Here is a 24,286-nt window from a genome sequence, read left to right on the forward strand (position 1 = left end):
TTGAAAGCATAAAAAAAAGTAGAAGGAAATGTAGGATATCAAACAAAGAGAGGAAAAGGGAACAGAGAGAAAGGGAGAGAGAGGGAAAACAGGTTAATAAATAAGGATATGAGTTTTTACTAATAAAACTTCATATTTCTAGGTTCTCATTAAGATTAAAAAAGCTATCTTGAACAACTGAGATTTGGTTTAAGCTCATCAAGTCAACGTTCTTTTCATTATTCTCAGAAAACAACCCCATCGGCTGGCCTAATGGAGGTTGCGGAGGAGGTACTTGTTGGTGGGGAGGCGTGACTATTCCATGATACTGTTGATCTGGATTTTCGGGTATTTGAACATTTTTATGGTTTTTACTGTCAAGATTGTTCTTTAAATCATCATTGAGATTTGATAATAGCTTTTGGGTTCTACTGTGGTCATTTAATTTTTTTGAGTTAGTCTTTGTATTTTTATTTTCTGGCTTTGTTACACCTTCTCTATCGATGCCACCAATACAGATGTTTCTTTGTCTATGTCGTTTTAAGGCATCAATCCTAGGAAATTTCTTCCCACACGGACAAATATTTTGAGGGCCCGAATGTCCCTTTTTATGTCGTCCCAAATCATGATTTCTAACAAATCCCTTACCGCAAACATCACACACAAAGGGTCTATCAGAAAGATGTGTTTGAATATGCGCCCTAGTATTTGATATTCTCGTGAATTTCCTATTACAAAAACATTGAATGTCCTCCTCAAAGAACTTACATGTAAATTTACCTTCTTCATCGGGGCCTTCAAAATATTTATCCAAAGTTCCTGCTTCTAAAGTTGATTTGATCGTCGGCTTTTTTCTTACTATCGGTCTCTTTGAGCATTTCAGCACATTTTGCTGTCTTAATAATTCTAATTTTGGTGATCCTGTTAAGTGAGTTGGTTGAGGCAACTGTGATTTTTTCTTTGTTGGAGTCACTAGAGCATCGTTGGAAAAATTGATTTTTTTTGAAGGAGTTGCCATTGCGGAGATTGTTTTGTCATCATCATTGATGTCTGCTAGTATGGTCGTTTCATTATCATTATCGTTAGTGCTTAGGCCTTTCAAACTCTTAATTTTAAACTTACTTTGTGAAGATATCAAAGCTTGCATTAAATTTTTGTTTGGTGATAATGAAGTCCTTGGGGTTTGTAAATTGATGTTTTTAATCGGTGAAGACTGTGCAAAAGATTGAATTGGAGAGATTTGAAGGGGCGAAGAAAGTTTGTTTGTTTTAGGCGATGTGAATTCCGACGGTGGTAATTTGATTGTTAAATCGGGATTAACATTATTCTCTACTTTAATTTGATTTGTGACAAAAGGATTCAGATTAGAAGAAGCATTTGAATTAAATGTACCCTTAGGAGGTGATGGTGGGAATTTGTAAGATCTTTGATTTCCTGACGGTACATAATAGTCTGGGTTTTCCTTTAAGTTTGGTTTTAATGGCGTGTGGGATAATGAGAGTGGGTTTGTGGTCTGTGAATTTTGTATATTATCGGATTTTTTAGGAAATAGTGTATTATCGACATTGTTTCTATCATTGCCATTTAATAAGCTTGTTGAGTTCAAATTATTCAAAAACTCAGTTGTTGAAATGTCATCTAAATTTAAATTTGAGTAGATGTCATCTTCTTTATAGAGCGGTTTCTTTTCATAAAATTGCACTGGTTCAACACCAGGTATTGACAATTGGGTGTTCTCACCTACACCTACAAATCCAAAAATACCCGAGCCACTCAATTGCCTCTTATGGCCTCTCTGAGGCTGTTTACTAGAGTGATCACAATGGGTATGATGTGGGTCATGTGACGGCGCCTCGGATATACCTAAATCCAGAAGAACTTTTTCAATATCATCCTCGTTTGATTCTTGTTGTTGTTGTGGTTTCATCAAGTGCGCATCAAGGTAATCATTGTCCAAATCATTAATATCATCTTTCAAATAGTTTTCAAAGTTGAAACTCATATTTTCATTATTATCGAGTTGAGTCAAGGGTAAATTTCCATCAATGTCCAATGACATCCCCATCCCCATTCCCGGACCTAAATTCATATTCATATTCATGTTCAGACCAGGATCAAATCCAATGATATCATCAGGTAGCGGGATGGGTTTAAAGGTCGAACTGTTTTGATTGATGTCTATTTTTAGAGGGTTTTGGTATTTAACATTGTATTGGTTCTTGATTGAAGCGGGAGTTGGAGAGTTCGAGAGGAAAGGATCCAATGAATCCTCTGGCCAACTTAAATCCATTGTTGGTTACTTTTGATTCTATAGCTAACTGTTAGAAAATTGCTCCTTTCTCGCTTTAGTTTTGGATGAATCAATCGGATAGTTATATCTAATATTTGTGATTATCGGATGAAGTGAAAGTTGTAGGTTGTGTATCGTTTTGAATTTGATTTATGGGTAAAAAGAAATAGGAGGTCTTGTGGATTGTATGTGTTACTTTCTAAAAAAAAAAAATAGTGATGAAAGCAAGTAAATATTACAATGAAGGTAATGAATGAAGTTTAACAGTAAAAAGGCATCAAAGGTAATTCTTAATCAGGTAAAAACCATTAAAATGCTTCTCAGTTATTGAAAATGCAACGAATAAACATCACCATGGCCCATAATATTACCTATAGCGGAAAAATATAAACAACGCGGCATGAAAAGGCCGCCATTCCCAATGAGGAAATTACTCTTTTAGGAATTTTATTTGTGTATATACTTATATATATATTTATATATATATATTTATATTCATAGAAGTTGCACAGCTATTTATCCATCTTTAATTCAATAAGATGTTTTCTCCATCCACAACTAGGACAACATCACCAGTAACGTGTAAGGCCTTAGTTTTCACAGCAGATAAGAAATGGTTCAAATAGGCCAACTCTAACATCCCAAAATTAGAGTCTGCAATATTATTTACCCCTATAGTCATATGTAGCAATGTTTCTTTCCAATTTACAATTCGAATATCACTATCTACTTCACCTATTACATGACCCCTAAATGGCGACTTTTCTCTCAGTCGTGACACAAGATTTAGTAAAGAATACAGCTCCGTATTTTGGTGGTTGTTTATAACCATGGAGAGGAAGAATTTGGAATAATCATATTTGGGAAGTATTTGTAAATCGCCATTGAAATGAACGTCGACCGAGTGAGTTTTAAAGCTTGACAGTTCATTTTTAAAATAGCTCAATAAAAAAGAGGACTCGTCAACATTATCGAACCTTAAAATAGGTAACAATGATACATGGAAATCATTTGTTTGCACTTTGGAAGCTAGGAATTTGAAGTTGGTTGGAAATATAGAATCAATTTCCAAGTCCTTTGGATAAACTTTTACATTCTTTATGAAGGCATTGTAGAATTGTTCTGATGGGTCACCATCTTTACCGTCATCATTCATTTGCTTGATGAGGTCATGGTAGGGCACTGGAGCAGTAAGCGGAGAGCATGGATGGATATTTGGTATTATATAGTTAGAATTGAACTTACCCAACTTTAGCAATTTGGTATTTTTCTCCAGAATTTGGTTTGAGATCGACACTGTTTCAGATAACGATTTGAGTGTCAGACTATTTTCAATTTTGATACGTAGATAACAAGTAGCATAATGTTGGCTATGGCCTAAGGATTCACCCAACGGGAGTAGGTACTTTTGGAATTGCATCAACTCAAAGGGTGAAATGGTACATTAGTGATAACAAACAGGGGTTGATAAGTTATTGAGGGTGAAAAATGTACAAGAAAAGTCGATACAGGACAAGGTGAGGCAAAAAAAAAAGAAAAAAAAAAAACAAGGTGTGATTGTTTAAAGTTTAGAAAGTGAGTATGATTATTTATATATATTTATAAAATAAATATAAACGGAATAATAAATAGTAATGGGAGGGGAAATAATAGTATAAAATCAAGAAAGGATAACCATCATAGAGGGGTCAATGGGAGAAAAAGGGAAGGCGACATGAGAGAATTACATCAACAACATCTTTCTTGGGTCTTCAATCAACTCCTTAACGGTTCTTAAGAAAGTGACAGCCTCTCTACCATCCAACATTCTGTGGTCATAAGTCAATGCAACGTACATCATTGGTCTGGATTCGACCTTTCCATTAACAACGACTGCTCTGTTCTTAATACCGTGCAAACCTAAGACAGCGGTTTGAGGCATGTTAATGATAGGAGTACCAAATAAGGAGCCAAAGACACCACCATTAGAGATGGTGAAGGTACCACCGGTCATATCTTCCAAGGTCAACTTACCGTCTCTAGCCTTCTTACCTAGGTTGGAAATTTCATTTTCAATTTCCAAAATTGATAAGGATTCTGCGTTTCTGACGATTGGAGTGACCAAACCTTTTGGAGTTGCAACGGCGATTGAAAGATCCATGTAGTCTCTGAAGACCATGGTGTTACCATTTTCGATTGCACCATTGACAGCCGGAATATCCTTAGCTGCCAAAGCGGAAGCACGAGAGAAGGCACCCATAAAACCCATCTTGACACCGGTTTTCTTTACAAACTCGTCCTTGTACAACGATCTCATTTCCATCAATGATGACATATCGATTTCGTTGAAGGTTGTCAAGGAGGCAGCGGTATTTTGTGCTTCCTTTAATCTTTCTGCAATTCTCATTCTCATTCTGTTCATCTTGATTCTTTCCTCGGATCTAGAGAAGTTACCAAATGGATTGATGTGTTCAGGGACATTACCATTGGATGATTTGGAAGCTGCAGCAGGAGAGGATGTTTGCGCCTTCTGAGGAGCTGGTTTTTCGTCCTTCTTTGGTGATTCTTCCTTCTTTGGTGATTCTTCCTTCTTTGGTGATTCGTCCTTCTTTGGTGCTTCGTCCTTCTTTGGTGCTTCGTCCTTCTTGGCATCCTTAGGAGCAGCAGCAGCAGCACCTGAAGGTGCTGCACCAGGTTCAATCTTTGCAATTTCCTGGCCAACCGTGACAGTGTCATCTGGAGAAACCAAGAGCTCGGTGATGGTACCTGAGACCGGCGCATTCACCTCAACATCGATCTTGTCGGTCTCAATAGTGGCCAACAACTCGTCCTGGTTGATGTATTCGCCAACATCCTTGGAGAAGGAGGACAAGGTACCTTCGGTGATGGATTCCGCCATCTCGGGCACCTTGACAACCTGTGGCGCCCTCCACGAGGTGGCACAGGAGAATCTCCTAGACTGGAGAGCTGCAACGCCACCAATAACAGGCGCCCTAGTGGCATTGGAGATGGCATTAGACCGGACAACCTTTAAAGTGGATAGGGATCTAACAGTGTTTCCCGTTGCTGTTGGGCTGCCGGAGAGAGTCCTTGCTCTGAATGCGGTTCTGGAGAGTCTGGCAGATGTTCTGAGCATGCTGGTAGTGTCGAGACGTGGCAATGTATGTATATATCGTGTATATATATGTATCGTATGTATATATATATGTATATGTATATATATGTATATATGGATTTATATCTCTCTCCTTCTCTAAGAAAAAAAAACACTCTTAAAACTGCCTTGTCCGTTTCCCTCTCATTCCGCAGAGACATTTTCCCACTCTCAAATTTGTTAACAAAAAAAAACAACCTTCAATTTGGCCGTTCCTTCACTAAACGCAGCACACCACACTCTGCCAATCAATAGGAGGGTATCTACAATTCTATTAAAACAACTACTGTTCTTCATCTATACACATCGACACTGTATATACGACTCACTCATACTATCAAAACTCCATCTAACGCTAACATAGTCCACCCCTACCTTTTCCCCTCTTCGATGAAACTCCAATGGTTCCGCCACTGAATAATCGGCTCCGACAAGGCCTTGTAAAACTCATTTTCTTAAAACGGCCTCTGTTTTCGCGCATCCAGAGGAGAAAGTCGTTACAAACTGTTCTGGAATGGCAGTTTCCTCAAGTTCAAAGTCTTCTTCATCCTGTGAACCCCTTGGTATATTGACATTGAGTGCAGTACATCCACTGCTGTAGAGGTAGATTCCATCCATGGATTCCTTAGAGAGGTAAACGTCAACACTCTCACTCTGGTCGACACTCAATACAGGAACGTTTGTGACAATTTGCACCTCGCATCGCTCACACTGTGTAACATCGACACTAGAGATGGCCCGGTCAATAACTAATCCACTCTTGTGACACTTGTTCATGCTGATGGCATTCACCTTACCTGTGATTTGTACAATGACCCCGTCACAATCCCCCATGTAGATGCTCTGGTCCATGGACCCCTCGATCTTGAGGATGCCATCAGTGAAACCGTACTTTGGGAGAATATCCTTGGTCAAACGCACAATCATCCACTTGTTATCAACAAGCTCAAACTGGCTAGGCTTTTGTACAGGCTTGTCGCTAGAACTTGAACCTGCACCAGCATTTGCACCAGCGTCGTTACCGCTGGTGCTGGTACTGTTGCCACTACTGGAAAACTTCTTTGGCTTCTTTGGTGGCATTGGACCACTCTTCCTTCTCAATTCGGGATTCTTGTGTGTCATCTCACTCTTGTCAACCTTACGTAACCCGCTGGTGATTTTCTCTCCCTGGTTCAACTCCTCAAAGACAGCCCCCATGCCTCCACTCTTGACTGCAACCTTATTGGCACCGCCGCCATTGCTACCACCGTTCTTTGCCGCTGCAACTTCGTCGACAAACAAATCTGCAGGCGGTGGAGGTGGAGGTGGAGGAGGCACAGATGATGTACTACCACCAGAACCACCATTGCGAGCTTCCTCATCACCGGTTTTGATGGCATCCTCAAAATCTTGGGATCCTCCCCATGTAATACCAGTGCTATGGAACTCCTTCACATAATCTTTCAAGGCATCGAAAATGCTCAAAAAAGTCTTGACCCATTCAGTACCAACTTTCTCGTCTTCACTGCCCTTAACTTCCTTCAAAATCCGATTGGTCCAGAATTGGGCAGAATCCTTGAATTCCGGTACATACGAAACGGGCGTGTTGACAACGATCCAACCCAACACAGCAACACCCTCACTGACTGCATTTAAATAGTTGAACTTCTCACTGTTTCTATTGCCATCTTTGATACTGATTATCTTCATAATCAACTCATTGATGGGCTTGATAACTAGCTCCTGGAATTTCCCATCTTCAGCATTGAGCTTTTTACTCTTGCTTGCAGCCAACAAGACCCGTCTCTCTCTGTCAATTGCTTCCTTGAACAACTCAGCTTGCTCACCTAATTGACCATCAATCTCTTGTGATAGTTGAACATACGGATCAATCTTCTCCTTGATGAAATTATCAAATTCCTTGATAGATTTAGGAACTTCTGGTGACACAATTCTAGGTGCAGCCGCAATTGCACTGGAAGGTGCCATTGTGGACTTTGGTGCAGTTGGTTCCACACTTGTTGTAGCTGCCGTTGCATCCACTACCGCTACAGCAGACTTGCTCTCCTGAAAAATCGTAACATCTTCTAATCTCGATGTAGCAGCTTCTAATCTCTTTAATAGTGTGACAAGGTTGTACCCCTGGATGGAGAAATTTCCCTGATCTGACATTCTGTTGTTAGTTAACCTGGTTACACCACTTGATGCAAAAAGAAAAAGACTAAATTACTAGAAGGAAAAACAAAACTTGCTCACATTCAAAACAAACAGGTGGCAACCCTTTGGATGCAGTCGAGTCACTTCTTGAGCTTTTCGAGCATGCCAAGCCACTCATTCGAAAATAAAGTACAACATATTTTAGCCATTTGCTATTCGCAAATGGAAAACCTTTTCAGTTAAGAATGTATATGTAGGTTATAAATATATTTGCACAATAGAAGTGCAGATCCCCTTCTCAGTATCCAACTGCCAGCATGGAAAAGAGATTTTCCCATAACTTTGCCAAAAGGGACGAAGGTTTACCACCAAGGGAAGTATACCCCTTGCCAGACTATCCAAAGAGAACCCATTTCGAACCATTTATACCATGTGCTAGTTACCAGAATGACCTACCAATAGCCTTAGATTTTGGTAAGACTAATGTACGTATCGGTGTCGCTGGTATGGATGATCCCTATATGCAATTCCCAACATTGTATTCTCGTTACAGGGATCGGACTCTGAATAGAAGTTCAACTTTTATTGGTTATGATATCTTTGTGGAATCAACCATAAAGTCATCAATGAAAAACCCATTCGATGGCCAAATGTTGACTAACTGGGAGGCAACGGAGAAGATCTTGGATTATTCATTTCTACATTTGGGTGTTACTCCAAATAACGAGTGTGTTCCTAACCCTATTGTAATGAATGAAAGTTTAGCAACTCCTCTATCACAAAGGGAGAATTTATCACAGCTCTTGTTTGAAACATACCAAATTCCCTCATTGGCGTTTGGTGTTGATTCCTTATTCAGTTTTTATCAAAACAACGGTAAATCAGGCCTAGTTTTAGGTACAAATCATGAGGCCAGTTATGTTATACCGGTATCAAATGAAAAGCCTATGGTTGACATATCAAAGAGAATCAATATTGGAGGTCATCAGTTATATGACTTTATGAGAAGCTCAATCAATTTGAAGTATCCTTATTTTCCAACACGTCTAAATGATTGGCAAGTCCAATCATTGGTTAACCAATATTGCTTTGTATCTAAAGATTTCAATAGTGAGATTAAACAATGTCTGGATTTAGATTACCTTGAAAAACATGATATTACAATTGAGGCTCCATTTAATGAAGTATTGAAAGAGGAAAAAACTGAAGAGCAAATTAGAATGGAGGAAATCAAACGAAAGGAGAATATCAAAAAATTACAAGACCAAGCAAAGATCAAGAGACAAGAAAAGTTAAAATTGAAGCAGAAAGATTTTGAATATTATTCTAAAATTAAGTTGTCTTTTCAAAACATGAGCAAAAAGGAAGTTTTAAATATCATAAGGGAGGCCGGATTCGATGACGAATCTGACTTAGATAAATATTTATCGAACTTGGAAAAACAATTGAAAAAAGCCAAGTTATTGGAGATGGACGATGAAGACGGAAATGGGAGTGAGAATGACAACGAGTCAAACAAATATGATTTCTCCATATTAGATAAACCAAATTCAGAATTAACACAAGAGGAACAAAGGGAGAAACGTAGGCTAAGATTGATTAAATCCGGTATGGAGGCAAAGGAACGTGCAAAGCAAGAAAAAGAAGAAGCTATTAGAGAAGCTGAAGAATTGCGCAAGCGTGATATTGAATTCAGGGAGAATGACTTGGATGGTTGGATTGTCGAAAAACGTAAGTTGCTTAATAATGTTGTTCAGAGACGTAAGGATAGGATCAAATTAAAGGAAGAATTAGGCGATCGTAAATCCCGTGCCTCACAACAAAGAATGAAGAATATTGCCTCGCTGGCTGACGACGGTCCGGCCACTAACTCTGAAGGCTCTTCGAATGCTTCAAATAAACGACGCCGTCACGAAGCAACTATTGATAATGACCCAAATGATACATTCGGTGCCAACGATGAAGACTGGGCAATTTATAGAGATATTGCAGGAGTAGACGATGAAGAACTATCTGCTGAAGAACTTGAAGAGATTTATACAATTGAGAAGCAACTATTAGAGTTTGATCCTAATTTTACAATCGATGATACTCAAGAACGTCAATTTAATTATAAAACTTCAATCATCCATAAGTTTCTAAGAGGTCCAAGAGAGTTTGACAACGAAGATCAACATCAACTACACCAGTTCCACCTAAATGTTGAAAGAATTAGAATACCTGAACTTTTATTCCAACCTTCAATCACAGGAGTTGATCAAGCAGGTGTAGTTGAAGTTATGGAGGATACAATCCTAAGGAGACTACCACAAGAACTAGGGTTCTCGGGTGATATTTCTAGTTGCGATCAAATTAAGAACATCTATAGTGATATTTTTATCACAGGCGGTTGCGCATTGTTTGAAAACATCCAAGATAGGATTAGGAACGAATTACGTTGTAGTTTACCTACTGATCTAAATTTCAATATTAGAGTTGCAAATGACCCTATATTGGATGCATGGAGGGGGATGTCCAAATGGGCCTATAATCAATACAATTCTAATAATTTGGAAAGTTTCTGGTCTAGGAAACAGTATGAGGAACAAGGAGTTGGCTATATGGCTGAACACGGATTTGGTTGTGTTAAATTAATTTGATTGGTGTTGCTGTCTATATATATTGGCAACAAGAAGGTTGTCTCTCAGTTTTGATAAATATTAAGTTTTTATATATTATATAGAAAGTTACACTAAATCTTTTAACCTATTTTCTTCAAACACCTTTTGGTTTTTTAACATCTTATATTATACTGGATTTTGTCTGACATCATTTCTTTTCTTCCAACTTCTCAATTTTCTTCTCAATATCAACTTTTCTTGGATCAATTCCCTTCTTTTGTAAGTTGACCTTGATGGAATGTTTCATAATTTCTTTATCTTCTTCTGCCTCAAATTTGGCAAAATCATCGGAAATCAAACCTTCCTTCAATGCTTCTTCTCTGGCCATCTTCTCCTTTTCAAATGCGCCTGCCTTTGACTTATCAAATGGTGATGGTCCTAATTTCTTAAATTTAGCAACGAAGAACCCATCAACATTGTAAACATGAGGATAGTATCTCTTTGATAGTTTAACACTTGGGTCAAATTTTTTACCTCTGAAACTAGTAAATCCATCTTTACCAATAGTCAATCCCGTGTCAATCAATTTTACGTTTGGTCTTTTACGCAATGCATAATCAATAACAGCTTCATTCTCTTCAACCATAACAGAACATGTAGAATAAACAATAATACCACCATTGGTTGAAGTATGATCGACAGAATCAATTGCACTTAGTAATAGCTGCTTTTGCAAATGTGGAATTTCAATGAAATCTTTAGGCGTACGACTCGTTTTGACACTTTGATCCTTACCAATAACACCTGTACCCGAACATGGTGCATCTAATAAGATTCTGTCAAATCCTCCAATAACTTTTGGAAATTCTCTTGCATCGTAGTTACAAACAATTGTATTCGAACAGTTTAAACGGTGAATGTTAGCAATTAACGATTTTGTACGTGCTTTATTTGCATCATTAGCAAAAATACAACCGGTATTTTTCATCAATGCTGATATGTAGGTGGTTTTACCACCTGGCGCAGCTGCCATATCCAAAACCCTCTCATTTTCTTGTGGATCCAATGCCATAACTGGTAAGAAAGAAGATGCCGCTTGTAATATATATTGACCACTTAAGTATTCAGGAGTTGCACCAATTGGTACTTGAGAGTCAAAAATCTGTAAACCAACTTTTGTCCATGGACCAATTGGTTGTAAGTTTACACCTCTGTTGACCAATGCTTGTGCCAAGTTTCTTCTAGTTGTCAAGAGAGTATTTGTACGGATTGTAACTGGACGATGAATTTCATTTGCTTCAAAAAATTCTAACGCTTCACTTGGGGAGAATAAATTGAATAGTTTCTCAGCTAAAAATGGGGTATATCCAAAATATTCACAAATATCTTTGATTAATTGATCGATATATTCACTACGGCTACGTCCTTCTTCAGCCAATTCTTTGAAATTTTCCAAAACCTTAACAATTTCAAGCATCCTAGTTCTAACAAATGTAAGATCAATAGCGCCGTCCTTTGTTTGGGCTGCTGGATCTTCTTCACCTTCTGCAGGCAAAATTTTTGCTCTTGGCTGAACTTGGTTAACACCTAATAATTCTTCTTGTGCTTCTAAATCTTCTTGTTCCTTCTCCAAATCAAGTTGTTTAGAATATTCCTCCATATTTGCAGCGTTGACCTTTTCAATATCACCATCACTTTCGTCATCCGAAAACATTGGTCTTTCATGAACTTCATCATCATCATCAATATCTTCACCATCAACATCGAATTCATCATCTAAATCATCAAGAGTCTCAAGTTTTTCCTCAACTTCTTCTTCTGATTCATCATCAAAAAGTGATTTCCTTGCTGCTGACAATTCTTCATAATTGACTTCTGGTATGTCCTCTGCTATTTCGGTAATATCTTCTGATTCTTTGGATTTCTTTGAGCTTTTGCTTTTCTTTGGTTTATCGGCCTTTTGTTTCTTGTTGGTCTTATTATCTGCAATCTTATTGTCTCTTTGACGTTTCTTTTCCTCCTTACGCTCCTTTGCAGCTTGAAATTCTTCATAAGATGGTGGGACACCTTGCTTGTTCTTTGCTCTTCTACCCATTTTTAATGCTTTTTAATGCTACTTAAATCTTAATACAAAGATACGTAATATGTGTGTCTTTCTATAACATGTGCTATCAAAAAAGGGAAAAAAATTTCATTACATGAGGAAAAAAAAAAATGAAAAGTTTCAGCTTTGGGAAAGCTCAAAAAAAAAAAAAAAATGGAAATAAAAAATTTAAATGTGAAGATGGAAATTTCCTTGTAGTTTGTCCATTGATAGTAATACTTGAATTGATATAATAGGCAGTATACAACAGAAAAATGTCAGCGTATGAGCCTAACACACATATAACAGTGGATGAATATGCTATACTGCATCTACCTTCAGGCGCAAGAAAAATGATCCAGTTACGAGCTGATGGCTTCATAAATTTGGGTAAATTTGGATCTTTCAACGTATGTGATGTTTTAGGTTATCCATACGGTCAAGCATTCGAGATTCAGAGTGAAAATTCGGTGATTCCTATTTCAAGTTTAGAGGAAGGAATAACTGATCTCAATGAACTAGATAGCGAAGAATTAACAAATGGATCAAGCAAAGATAACAGAGAGCTGATTGATGGTGCTAATGTTCAAAAACTAACCGTTGAAGAAATCGAAGAAATGAAAAGCAAGGCAGGAGGTAATGAAATTGCACGTGAACTAATCCAGAACATGATTAAAAACCATGCTTCATTTGACAAGAAAACATCATATTCACAGGAGAAGTACCTTGATCGGAAGCATAAGAAATTTTTGCGTCGTTTCCAAATTAACTATTTGACATCAACCGAAATGTTAGATTACTTATATTATGAAAAAGAACCTTTTAGAATCAATAATTTAAGCATTGAAATGCTAGGTCTAATTATGAGTATCGGCAACGTAATGCCAGGAGGTAATTACCTAGTTACTGATGAAACTGGAGGTTTAATTGTCTATGCAATGTTAGAGAGAATGGGAGGTAGAGGTAGAATAACCCTTTTACATGAGAATGACCAACCAAGCGTACATTTATTGAATAAAACTAGATTTGCTAGGGAATTAGCATCTAGCCCTGAAAGTATGGTCCAGTACGTTAATGTTTTGCAATTTTTAGAACCTGAGAATGAGAGACCCGAGTTTACACCATTATCTGAAGAGGAAATCAAAGAATTACCCGAGATTGCACAGATTCAATATGAAAGGAAAGTCAAGAGATTTGAGATTGTGAATGCTGCTATCGATCGTGTTATTGCAAACGATTTTGAGAGTTTGATTTATGCCTCTACACTTAATCCAACTTCCTTCATTCCAAGAATTTTACCACGTTTACGTGGATCCTCACCGATTGTTATATATAATCAATACAAGGAAATTTTGATTGAATTAAATCATATTTTCTTAAGGCAGAAGAGTATATTATTACCAAATATTCATCATTCAGTGGTTACAAGATACCAAACAGTCCCTGGGAAAATTCATCCACTAATGACTTCGAGAGCCGACGGCGGTTATATTCTAACTGGTATCAAAGTATTTCCAATTGAAAACGTTGTTGCTGTTGGTAGAGGTACCAAGAAGAGAAAAACAGGTAAACCGCAAGAAACCAGCGATGATGCAACTCCCTGTCCTGAAATTAAGGATTCATCCCTAACACCAGAAACTCACTAAGCTTGGAAAAGCAACTAATAGCTGCCTTCTTTTGGCAGTGCCACCTTGCAATTTTATTCTTTGTATTCTTGTGTATTAATATCTTCTTCTCACCTATAAACACTTATTGATCATTCCTTCTAGTACCTTAAACTCTGAATGCTTCCGCCAGCCAATAACGTTTCTCAGGTTACCTGAACTATCATTTCGTATTCCAATTGTCCATTCATTCCGATTCAAAAGCTCGGAAACCAATTTAGCTTGCGAGAAATACCCAAGTTCAAAGATAAACCCTTTAAATGACGGAAAGGGATTGATAATTTTGTCACATAGAGCTTCATAAAATTCCAGATCTCCAAGTAGAGCATCTGCAGGCTCATATTTGGAAACACTTGGTTCAACTTCTGGTCCATGTAAATCCCCTTCTGGTATATAGGGTGGATTACTCACAAGAATATTGTTTCTAGCAGGATCTGCGATTACTGGATCCATCGGTAAGAACCCTTGCAGTAAATTGCCCTCTTTTATAGAAACTGGAATATTCAAATCTACCTCATTTCTAATGGAGTTATCAGTAGACAGTTTTATTGCATCGTTTTTGTAATCAATCATATCAATTCTGCCAACTTTCACCAATTCAGATGCATAGCCGAGTCCGATGCACCCTGAACCGGTGCAATAATCAATTATTCTATCAATTTGTACATGTTGCAGCAAGCTTGCGGATTCCAAGACCCATTCCTCGGTATCCAATCTTGGTATCAATACACCGGGTTTGCACATCAAATCAAGCTTACCGAAAGGTTGTGTACCAAGGATATACTGAAGTGGAACAAGTTGTGACCTTTTCTTAGATGCATTTATCCACTGAGATTGCGGGAGTTCTTTGGAAATCCACATCGCTTCTCTCCTTGCTTGTTCTAGAGGAAATGATTTAGATATTGTCCTCACCATCGATTCTATCAACAGCCGTGACATCTCTTGCCGGACCTTCATCATACGCTGTGAAACTAAAGTACATCAGTGATGTAGAATTCAAGCAATTGTAAAAAAAACATAAAAAAAAAAAGTTATGCAGGGAGCATTTTCAGAGTGTAGGTTTGGAGCACAAATATATGGGCTTACTATATACATTTCGGCTAATTTCAATAAATAGAAGTCGGTAAAATTACGATATATAATCATATATACAAGGGGAATTTATAGGAGATGCTCATAAGAGTTACATACCGTTCTTGACATAGTACATGTAAGATCTTTCATGGATATCTTCATCAAAAGGAGAAATGACTTCAGATTCACCTGGTCGAGCAACTGGATCTCTCAAGTAAACTGCATGGCAGGTAGGAAATGAAATTTCAAGATGCTTAGGTAAGACCGCAAAAACAGGAAGAAATTGCCTTGGTTTCCATGGGGTAAAGTAACACTTTGATGGATCGGCCAAACCAAACATACCCTTTTGCCATGGTAGTCTCAAGAAATAACCACCCTTCTCTTCAACTTCGCTGAATGGTGGGATTGGGGGATGTTTCTTCAAGTTGTCACTCCAGATCTTAATCAATTCGTCTTCTGCTAATGGTTTCTCAGCGAAATCAACACGGATCTTTTCTAGATATTCGGTATGTAATTCAGACACTAAAGCTCTAATCTTTTTAAAGTTTGAATCCTCATAAACTTCACCTACTGGCTTTCCGTCTTTGAAAGTTGGAATGATTTTATTAATCTCTTCCATTAGCTCCTTGTCGGTTCCTATTTTAGTAATCTTAGCTGGAAGCTGTTGATAAATTTGCAAAGCTTTAGAAGCAAGCTTATCACCGAACTGTTCCTTGAAAGAGTCTGGATTTTCCACTGGAGTAGTTGAATCAAAGGGAATTGTTCTTATTATATCCTTCAAAACTGATTTCCTATCAATTGAGTTTTGGATTTCCTTCATCTTTTTCAATTTGTAGTCTTGCATATTCTTTTTTCTCTGTTCAATATCGGTAGAGACAAACGAGTTTTCTGTTAGAACGCCTGGAACTTCCAAATTTTTATAAAGAGAAGCCAGTTTCTTTTGCTTATCCATTTTCTTCTCCCAAACCTTTCTTGGATTTTGCTTCACCTCATTGACGTAGTTTTGCCACTTGATGACTTGAAATTTATCAATTTTGTAAGATTCTTTCAAACTTGGTTTCTTTGCACCCAAAGCCTCCAATACTCTATCTGGATCAACAGAAAAAATATCACCAGGACTTAAGGTATAGCTGGGGTGCTTAATTACAACACCGTTGACTTTAACATGTCCGTTTAAAATGAACTTTTTAGATTGTCTAACAGACGATGCAAATAAAGCCCTAAAAACCGCATAATCCAATCTCTTTTCTAATGCAGCAAACGTTTGTAACACCATTGGAGTGGGTGGGACATTACCCTTCAAGGAAGCATCTAATTGTGCAACACCCTTTAACTTTTTCTCAAATAGTGTTTGCCATCTCTTTTCCTTGATATGTTCACCATGATAAGCTCTGGTTTCTTGTTTTGCAGCCCATTTTTGTTGGTACAATGTCATGATCCTGAAATTTGGTTTGCTCTTTTTGTAAAGGTTGAACAAGTTATACTTGTTCATGGAAGGTCTGATTCTTCCACGAACCAAGGAGTTGAGGTTCTGTGCTCTTCTCGTCATTATGGCTCGATAATACACGTAAACTTCCTAGAAGGCAGAGTGATTTTAACCTTGTTATTCCGCAAACCAGTATTTTAGTCTTTAATAATTAGATAATTGTCAATTTCATGATAAATCCCACACTGGAAAACGTTGGTGAGAAAAAAAAAAGGTGAACTAGATGGTGTTCAGACCGGGTAACACTGTCCTCCAGCAGTTTGAAGTTCATGGTATTTCATAACTCCAAATATTTACCATTTGAATGATTGCTACAGCTGGATGTCTGCCTCCGTTGGAGAAACCTCTGTTCAATGGTTAGCACATCAACCTATCTGGTTGCAAATGACCGGCTCAACTGTACACGACACGTGACCGCCACACATAAACATAATAAGTCACGTGATATATTGGCGGAAGCGCACTTTCCATCATTATGAGAAAAATTTGATTAGAATCCCATAATGGTAACTGCCAAACAAGAAAAGTAAATAATATAAAGAAGTTGGTGATATCCAACTGCTGCAACGGGAGTTTCTACCGCGAGTTCTCTCCCGAAGCCAAGGGCAGGTTTACGGCCAGTTAGTAAGAGAGAGAGAAGCCACCCAATTGAGGAGTGTTGTCGTCGACTAAAGGATACTATAACAGAGAATAAGAAGGCATCTTGTTTCATTACTTGTGATTTGTTCAACATCTGTATCAGTAAATCCTGCTTTTTTTATTTCCTTTTCGAAAAACTGGCAAATTAGAACCCAATCCACCGAAAGTTATTGCATTTAGTCTTGTGTTTTCCGTTTCCCTTTTCACATTTTACTTCCTACGTCTACTTGTTGTCATTACTATTATCCCTGCTATTATTACATCACTATATTTGCTGTTCTTGTTCGTTTTCTGATTTTCTTTACTACTTTTTTTTCTGAATACTATCCGAAGTTACAAATTGACTGCCCCATTAAATTACCTCACTGACATTCACGTTTGAGGTACTCTCCACAAAAGCTCTTTAAGACTCCTTCCTTTTCAAAGATACATATAAAGATACAAATCGAAACACAAATAAGGAAAACGAAAAAGAAAAAAAATGACACCTGCCAAGCCCTCAATGTCAACAGATACTGATAATTCTACAAACAGTGATGGAACGGATACTAAAGACTTCTTCAATGATATACTACCGTCCACAACTAACTATTTGATTCTCATTGGCTCATCAATAGTTGGATTTGTTCTCTTGATTGCAATTACTCTAAGTTTTTTTAAGCCTTTTGACGGACCCGATGTTCCTAACTGTAAAGGTGTTTACATGTCTCCTGCTTACGCCAAAGTCCATGCGTTTGATTCTACACATACCAGATTTGCTTCCAAATACTCGCTATACTTGTATAGAGAACAGGGTAAAGATTCCATGCCAGGAGAGTCCTCGGAATTCTATTTATCCGGTACTCCCGTGTTATTTATTCCTGGTAATGCGGGTAGCTACAAACAAGTCAGATCCATAGCTGCTGAAACTGCAACCCAGTTTTTTGACAAAAGCTCTTATGTTACATCCCAAAATTCGAACGCCAATAATGTGGACTTCTTTACTGCAGATTTTAATGAAGATTTTACGGCATTTCATGGTAGAACCATGTTGGATCAGTCCGAATATTTAAATGATGCAGTTAAATTCATCCTGTCACTCTATGACTCAAACTCCTCGAACACCTCTCCAACATCAGTCATCCTACTGGGTCATTCAATGGGTGGAATTGTTGCCAGGGTAATGTTGAGCCTGCCCAATTATTTGGAGGGTTCTGTCAATACCATTATAACCTTGTCAACCCCGCATAATGCGGCGCCTACAACCTTCGATGGTGATTTGTTAAATGTTTACAAATTGACTGATGACTTCTGGAGGAATGGTTTTAGTCATGACGTAAGTACCCTTTCCACTAAAATGGCCACTATAGCAAGAAGAAGACTAGAAAATGTTTCCTTGATTTCTATTACTGGTGGTGTTCTAGACACAACACTACCAACTGATTATACTTCATTGACAGGCCTAGTGCCATCAAATCATGGGTTTTCAGTTTCCACAACAGGTATCCCAGGAGTGTGGACTCCTATTGATCATTTGGCCATTGTGTGGTGTGACCAATTGAGGAAAGTTTTGGCAAAGACGATTCTACAAATAATAGACGTCAACTCACCAAGTCAAACATATCCTTTAGAAAAGAGAATGGAAATATTCAAGTCTAATCTATTGCCTGGTTTTGATAAGTTTTTGGATATAATGAAATACACCAACATCCAACACAACCTACCTTTCAAGTTGAAGATTGATTTGAAGCAGCTAAAAGATTCTATTAATGAGCGGTTTTTCCAGCTACCTCGAAAAAACGCAAAGAGAGATATAGCAGGCTTTCCCCCAATTCATTTGTTCAATATTCCTAGAAAAGAGAGCTCCAAGTTTAATTTTATTAGTTCGATCAAACCCACAATGATTGATAAAATTACTTCTTCGGTAGAATTGTCACTACTTCTTTGCCGCTCAATTTTAAGTGATGTGGGTAAGGCTAGTGCAAAACGCAATTTTAGGAAGGTGTTTGACTATACAACCGATATAACCCAGCAGTATGCTGAATTAGAATGTATTGATGTCAGTGAGTACATTTATGTGGTTCCTAAGTCATATTCCAGTAATAACGAACATTCAAATGAACCAACCGATGTCTATTATTCTTTGGAAATTCCTTCGAATATCTTATCGTATTTTTCAAGTATTGTTATTGTGGAGCCAAAGACTATATTAACAGAATCTAGTGAAAATTTTGTTCTGGCAGATTTACATTCCGAAAGTTCCAGTGCTTTGACATTGGGAGACTCAAGTTTATGGAAATTGATTACAAGGGGTAACGATTTGACCATTCCTGCACACCGGCCAATAATAATTGATATTAACGTTCCCTCAATGAAGTCAAGTTTGTTGGCTTATAGACTAGACGTAAGGTATGCAAAGTCTAGCAATGAAAAGTTTTCGCCTCTGATTAGTCAAACGATCAAAGGTGAAACAAAATGGCATATAAATATTGACGATGATAAAATAATTACATCGATCATTAATGGTGACTCTCCTTATACACCATTCATTGTTGATGATCCTGAGTCTCATACTAGATTTAAAGTCTTTAGTGACTCGTTCTCATCAGATCAACTCATGGATATCTATATAACAGTTGATTGGTTCCAAAGTCTGAAATTACTGGTTCTAAAGTACAGGTTATCTGTTGTCGGGTTCCCTCTTTTCTTCACGCTATTGGTTATCACATTACAGTTTCGATATTACTCTAAAACAAACTTGTATCCTTCTTTCGGTGAAACAATGCTTTCTGTGTGTGACTATAGAGTTGTTACAGGTTTGGTAATTTTTTTTTCTTTCTTGTCGAAACTGACATCCTCAAATTCACTTTTCAACAAATTCATTGAATTCATGGATCCGGTTGAAAGGAATGAATTACATTTGATGGAAAAGATTGAAAATGCCGAAGTTCGTCTTAATGTCAGCTTTATGAGCATCGAGGAACCGTCGTTGTGGTTCTATGGAGTTTTTGTTTTATTTATATCCATTGGCTTGAACTTTCTCTTGTACAACTTGATCTTATTAGTAATCAAATGTCTCATTTATCTATCAGAGCTTGGGTTGCTTCAGGGAATAACTTCAAATATCCATTCATTTCCTAACCAAAGGAAGACAATAGGTATAATTACATTGCTATTTCTCGTGTTGCTCTATCTACCTTACCAATTTGCATTTGTGGTATGTGTTTTAACTCAACTGTTCTCAACTTTAAAATTATTCTTGAGCAATACCAAATTGAACTCTTACCATACTTCATATAAAAATTTTGATGATTATAAAGGAAAAAAGGACAGTGTACCAGATAATGAGTCAAATGAAAAGGCTGTCGTTTCTAATAAGGCACTATACTTTGTCGATAACTTTAAGAATTTCAACTTGTCCTTATTAATATTGATGCTTTGGTTAGTTCCAATCAATGTTCCAGTATTGGTTGTTTGGCTGCATGATATTTCACTTAAATGGAGAACACCTTTTTCTTCGCACCACAATATACTAGCAATTCTCCCTATTATTTATTTAGTTCAGGCTTTAAACCAAGGCTTTATGGTACCACGACCAACGAAAAGGTTCAATGTCTTTTTCACTAAAGTGATTTTGTTCTATTTTGCATTCTACTGCCTTTTTTTTGGAACTAGACATCTTTATTTATTGCATAGTTTATTTGATGCAATATGCACGTGGTTTTTAATCTTGTACATTCAAGGCTGGGGAAATGGATCGCTGGAAAATATAAGGACCATAACCATCATCAAAAATGAAACAAAAATTCACTGATTGTGTCTTTAAAATCTAATGAAAATTGTATAATATATCTGTAACTTATTTAATCAATAACCGGCGATATAGCCTTCGATATTTAAATATCGCAATTTAACCTCTTTAAAAGATTTGATTTTGACGTCTTTGAATGCCAGAGAATTTTCCCTGTTATCTTCGTCGTATGTTCTTTCTAGAATCCATTTATCATCTTTACTCATCTCAACATCGTCGGTTGTAGAAACTAAAATCTTGAAGTTGCCAGCTTCTTTTAATGGTTGTTTCTCTATTAAATTAAGCTCCTGAATAACCGAAAATAGAAAGCTTTTCAAGTTATTTATTAACAGGAACGAATCGAATGAGAATTGTGACTCTCCGTACTCTAAGAACTGTGTATCATTCTTCAATTGTTCAAATAGTAAAGAGTTTCTGAAACTAAATCCAACAGAGTATTTTTTGCTATCAGCTTCATAAACTTCAATGTACAGCTTCAAAAGTATTCCCTCATTGGCCATCTTTCTCAAGTTACTCATAAGTTCATCTGTGTATCCAATTACTGCTGGATGCCGAGATGAATATACCTGTAACTGATAAAACATGTATTCTGAAAATGATTCATGAGGGTACACCTCTAAATGATACCATATTTGCTCTATAGTCACTCGAATAAACGATAGGAATGTATCTATTGCTTTAGTGGGGCTAATCTTATCAGCTGCCATGGTGTTTCCTGGATACTCGTGCACATTGAAGAAAGGGCTACATTTCATACGCAAATCAATGAGCCTCTAAAAAAGCAAACGCGTTCAACAATTTTTGATCGACAAGAGATGAACGTTGCTGCACCATGATGGTAGTAGCACTAAGATAAGAGCTACTCTAGGCATGCCCCTAAGATATATCTCAGAAGATGGTGTTCATAACATTACCTCAGGGCAGGTTATCACGGAACTGGCAAGCATTGTGAAAGAACTTGTTGAAAACTCTTTAGATGCACAGTCTACTTCCATTACGGTCAACTTCAAAAGATTTGGTATGGACGGTATTGAAGTAATAGACAATGGAAACGGTATAGAGGAAGAAGATTTTGATAGTCTTTGTATGAAAAACTATACATCGAAGCTCGATAAGTTTGAAAATTTAGTTAAGGTTCAAACGTTAGGGTTTAGAGGTGAAGCACTAAACTCGATTTGTAATGTTGCTCAAATGATTATATCAACTGCTACACATGGTAGTGCGCCAAAGGGATATGAATTAATCTATGATAAAAGGGGCAATTTACAAAGTAAAAAACTAATTAATCAAAAGAAAGGTACTATTACGAGAGTGAATGAAATATTTAAAGACTTACCTGTTAGAAAGATAAACCTTGAAAAACAGCACAGAAGAGAGTTCAATCATGCTATAAATGTCTTAACATCTTACCTCATTATACGCAAGAATGTGAGGTTTATTGTTTCAAATACGGATGCTACGGGAAGGAAGAAAATAGTTTTGAAAACAGGTTGCAATAAACTGATAAAAGATAATATCATAAACGTTTATGGATCGACTGGATTGCAAGGCCTAATAGATTTTTATGCAAAGATTGATTTGGATGTGTCGATTAGTATTGATATCAATGGTCTTCTGTCCAGTGCTTCAATTGGCGATGGGAGACTAACAAAAGATAGGCAGTTTATTTACATCAACAAAAGGCCAGTGACATTTAAAAGATTGAGTAAACTAATCAATTCGACCTATAAAAGATACAACTACTTGCAAAACCCTGTTTTTTTTCTAGATTTAGGTATACCAGAGGATATTATTGATATCAACGTGACGCCTGATAAGGGAATTGTATTACTATCTAGTAAGTACGAAAATATATTGATTGACCAATTGGAAACTAAATTTGAGGAATTTTGGGATAATTCAGGATCATATAGTATCCCACTTAACTCTTCCTATCAGGAAAAGGTGGAATCCAGAAATCAGAGTTTATCACAACCAACTTTGGAGTCTTTTGCTTTTATATCAGGAGTAGAAAATGAAGGCACTAACGATAAAGCCCATGAGGTTAGTATGGTTGAACGAGCCTCAATTAGAAACTCTAGAGTTGTGAATAGAATTGGAGTTAAGCATGAAGGTGAAGCTAGCGAGTCGAATTATAATACACAAGACGTAGAAGAGATTTCCATAATTGAAGAAAACGCACAAGGATCGAGTTATCTTCTTGAGGAGGACACACAGATATCTTTTAGAGGTGTCTCTACAAAGAAGGATTCGGAGAGAACCAATGATGATCTTTTATTAGAAGAAAACCTAGTTCTCAGCCAACTAGAGGAATCAATTACAGCGCAAGAGGTGGGACACTCTCCGGTATCATGTTGCTCTCATAATGATCACGTGCAGGATAAGTCTCAACTCGAATCCTCACTGTTTGTTTCAGAAGACCACGTTCAGGGAATAGATCACGATGAACAAGAATCCAAAGAACCAAAGCTGATTAGCAATCATCATGAAGAGATTGAGATTTCTAGACCGGTACCCACAGAGAAGGTTGTAGAGGATAGTCCCATAGTAAAAGTGGAAAACAGTGTGACTAAACATAAAATATCCATTTCAGATGAAGATCTAAAGCTTTTTCGGCTGAAAGAAACTTGCGAAATTTCTGCTAACTGCGAGAAGACGCTGACACCCTCTGATATTACCGATAGAGAAGGGTCGGAGCGTTACTTATCGCTTTCAATACACAAAAAGGATTTCAAGAACATGAAGGTTATTGGTCAGTTTAATAAGGGATTTATTATTGTGTATAAAGAGGATACCGGTGATCTGCTTATCGTTGACCAACATGCATCAGATGAAAAGTTTAATTTTGAAAACCTGCTTGCTAATACAACATTTAAAGATCAACCATTGGTTGTTCCTCAAAGAGTAGAGGTGAGCTCAATGGAAAAGTTGATCATACTGGCAAATTTGAATACATTTGAAAAGAATGGATTTAGGTTCAAAACAATAAATGAGAAAAATGATGGAGATGACTCCATACACGAGGAACTATACTTAACAAGTTTACCATACTCAAAGAATACAATCTTTACTACAAACGATATGAACGAATTGATTCAATTAGTGCAGGAAAGAGGGGTATCTATTTCTTCAATACCCAGGCCATCAAAAGTTAGATCGATGTTTGCTATGAGAGCGTGTAGATCCAGTATCATGATTGGCCAGGCTTTGAACAGGACTAAAATGGAAACTATAGTGCAAAATCTATCCGTACTCGACAAGCCTTGGAATTGCCCACATGGAAGACCAACAATGAGACACATTTTGAATATAAACAAATGGAAACCGTTTGACGAAGATTATCTATGAAGCTTTTAAATGCAATATTAGATTATTATGCGAAGACCCAGATGTACTTTTGTTCTCATACTTC

General features: G+C 37.2%; 12 protein-coding genes across 12 annotated transcripts; 4 read left to right on the forward strand and 8 right to left on the reverse strand.

Annotated features, from left to right (window-relative positions):
• Positions 1 to 130: 130 nt before the first annotated feature.
• C5L36_0D06380 (uncharacterized protein) lies at positions 131 to 2,269 on the reverse strand (the record flags this gene model as incomplete). Its single annotated transcript, XM_029467528.1, has 1 exon — positions 131 to 2,269. One exon carries the CDS (start codon positions 2,267 to 2,269, stop codon positions 131 to 133), a length of 2,139 nt encoding a protein of 712 aa, XP_029323388.1.
• A 526-nt stretch (positions 2,270 to 2,795) lies between these two features.
• C5L36_0D06390 (uncharacterized protein) lies at positions 2,796 to 3,689 on the reverse strand (the record flags this gene model as incomplete). The annotated part of the gene is made up of 1 exon (XM_029467529.1): positions 2,796 to 3,689. The coding sequence occupies one exon, from the start codon at positions 3,687 to 3,689 to the stop codon at positions 2,796 to 2,798; it is 894 nt and encodes a 297-aa protein (XP_029323389.1).
• Positions 3,690 to 3,992: 303 nt separating this feature from the next.
• C5L36_0D06400 (uncharacterized protein) lies at positions 3,993 to 5,384 on the reverse strand (the record flags this gene model as incomplete). Its single annotated transcript, XM_029467530.1, has 1 exon — positions 3,993 to 5,384. The coding sequence occupies one exon, from the start codon at positions 5,382 to 5,384 to the stop codon at positions 3,993 to 3,995; it is 1,392 nt and encodes a 463-aa protein (XP_029323390.1).
• Positions 5,385 to 5,849: 465 nt separating this feature from the next.
• Positions 5,850 to 7,553, reverse strand: C5L36_0D06410 (uncharacterized protein; the record flags this gene model as incomplete). Its single annotated transcript, XM_029467531.1, has 1 exon — positions 5,850 to 7,553. One exon carries the CDS (start codon positions 7,551 to 7,553, stop codon positions 5,850 to 5,852), a length of 1,704 nt encoding a protein of 567 aa, XP_029323391.1.
• A 302-nt stretch (positions 7,554 to 7,855) lies between these two features.
• C5L36_0D06420 (uncharacterized protein) lies at positions 7,856 to 10,177 on the forward strand (the record flags this gene model as incomplete). Its single annotated transcript, XM_029467532.1, has 1 exon — positions 7,856 to 10,177. One exon carries the CDS (start codon positions 7,856 to 7,858, stop codon positions 10,175 to 10,177), a length of 2,322 nt encoding a protein of 773 aa, XP_029323392.1.
• A 169-nt stretch (positions 10,178 to 10,346) lies between these two features.
• Positions 10,347 to 12,233, reverse strand: C5L36_0D06430 (uncharacterized protein; the record flags this gene model as incomplete). The annotated part of the gene is made up of 1 exon (XM_029467533.1): positions 10,347 to 12,233. The coding sequence occupies one exon, from the start codon at positions 12,231 to 12,233 to the stop codon at positions 10,347 to 10,349; it is 1,887 nt and encodes a 628-aa protein (XP_029323393.1).
• A 263-nt stretch (positions 12,234 to 12,496) lies between these two features.
• On the forward strand, positions 12,497 to 13,867 carry C5L36_0D06440 (uncharacterized protein; the record flags this gene model as incomplete). The annotated part of the gene is made up of 1 exon (XM_029467534.1): positions 12,497 to 13,867. One exon carries the CDS (start codon positions 12,497 to 12,499, stop codon positions 13,865 to 13,867), a length of 1,371 nt encoding a protein of 456 aa, XP_029323394.1.
• Positions 13,868 to 13,960: 93 nt separating this feature from the next.
• On the reverse strand, positions 13,961 to 14,845 carry C5L36_0D06450 (uncharacterized protein; the record flags this gene model as incomplete). The annotated part of the gene is made up of 1 exon (XM_029467535.1): positions 13,961 to 14,845. The coding sequence occupies one exon, from the start codon at positions 14,843 to 14,845 to the stop codon at positions 13,961 to 13,963; it is 885 nt and encodes a 294-aa protein (XP_029323395.1).
• Positions 14,846 to 15,068: 223 nt separating this feature from the next.
• C5L36_0D06460 (uncharacterized protein) lies at positions 15,069 to 16,508 on the reverse strand (the record flags this gene model as incomplete). The annotated part of the gene is made up of 1 exon (XM_029467536.1): positions 15,069 to 16,508. One exon carries the CDS (start codon positions 16,506 to 16,508, stop codon positions 15,069 to 15,071), a length of 1,440 nt encoding a protein of 479 aa, XP_029323396.1.
• Positions 16,509 to 17,565: 1,057 nt separating this feature from the next.
• On the forward strand, positions 17,566 to 20,877 carry C5L36_0D06470 (uncharacterized protein; the record flags this gene model as incomplete). Its single annotated transcript, XM_029467537.1, has 1 exon — positions 17,566 to 20,877. The coding sequence occupies one exon, from the start codon at positions 17,566 to 17,568 to the stop codon at positions 20,875 to 20,877; it is 3,312 nt and encodes a 1,103-aa protein (XP_029323397.1).
• A 53-nt stretch (positions 20,878 to 20,930) lies between these two features.
• C5L36_0D06480 (uncharacterized protein) lies at positions 20,931 to 21,629 on the reverse strand (the record flags this gene model as incomplete). Its single annotated transcript, XM_029467538.1, has 1 exon — positions 20,931 to 21,629. One exon carries the CDS (start codon positions 21,627 to 21,629, stop codon positions 20,931 to 20,933), a length of 699 nt encoding a protein of 232 aa, XP_029323398.1.
• A 115-nt stretch (positions 21,630 to 21,744) lies between these two features.
• Positions 21,745 to 24,222, forward strand: C5L36_0D06490 (uncharacterized protein; the record flags this gene model as incomplete). The annotated part of the gene is made up of 1 exon (XM_029467539.1): positions 21,745 to 24,222. The coding sequence occupies one exon, from the start codon at positions 21,745 to 21,747 to the stop codon at positions 24,220 to 24,222; it is 2,478 nt and encodes an 825-aa protein (XP_029323399.1).
• Between the last annotated feature and the right edge of the window lie 64 nt (positions 24,223 to 24,286).

This window comes from Pichia kudriavzevii, chromosome 4, assembly GCF_003054445.1.
Source record: "Pichia kudriavzevii chromosome 4, complete sequence".
NCBI lineage: Eukaryota > Fungi > Ascomycota > Pichiomycetes > Pichiales > Pichiaceae > Pichia > Pichia kudriavzevii.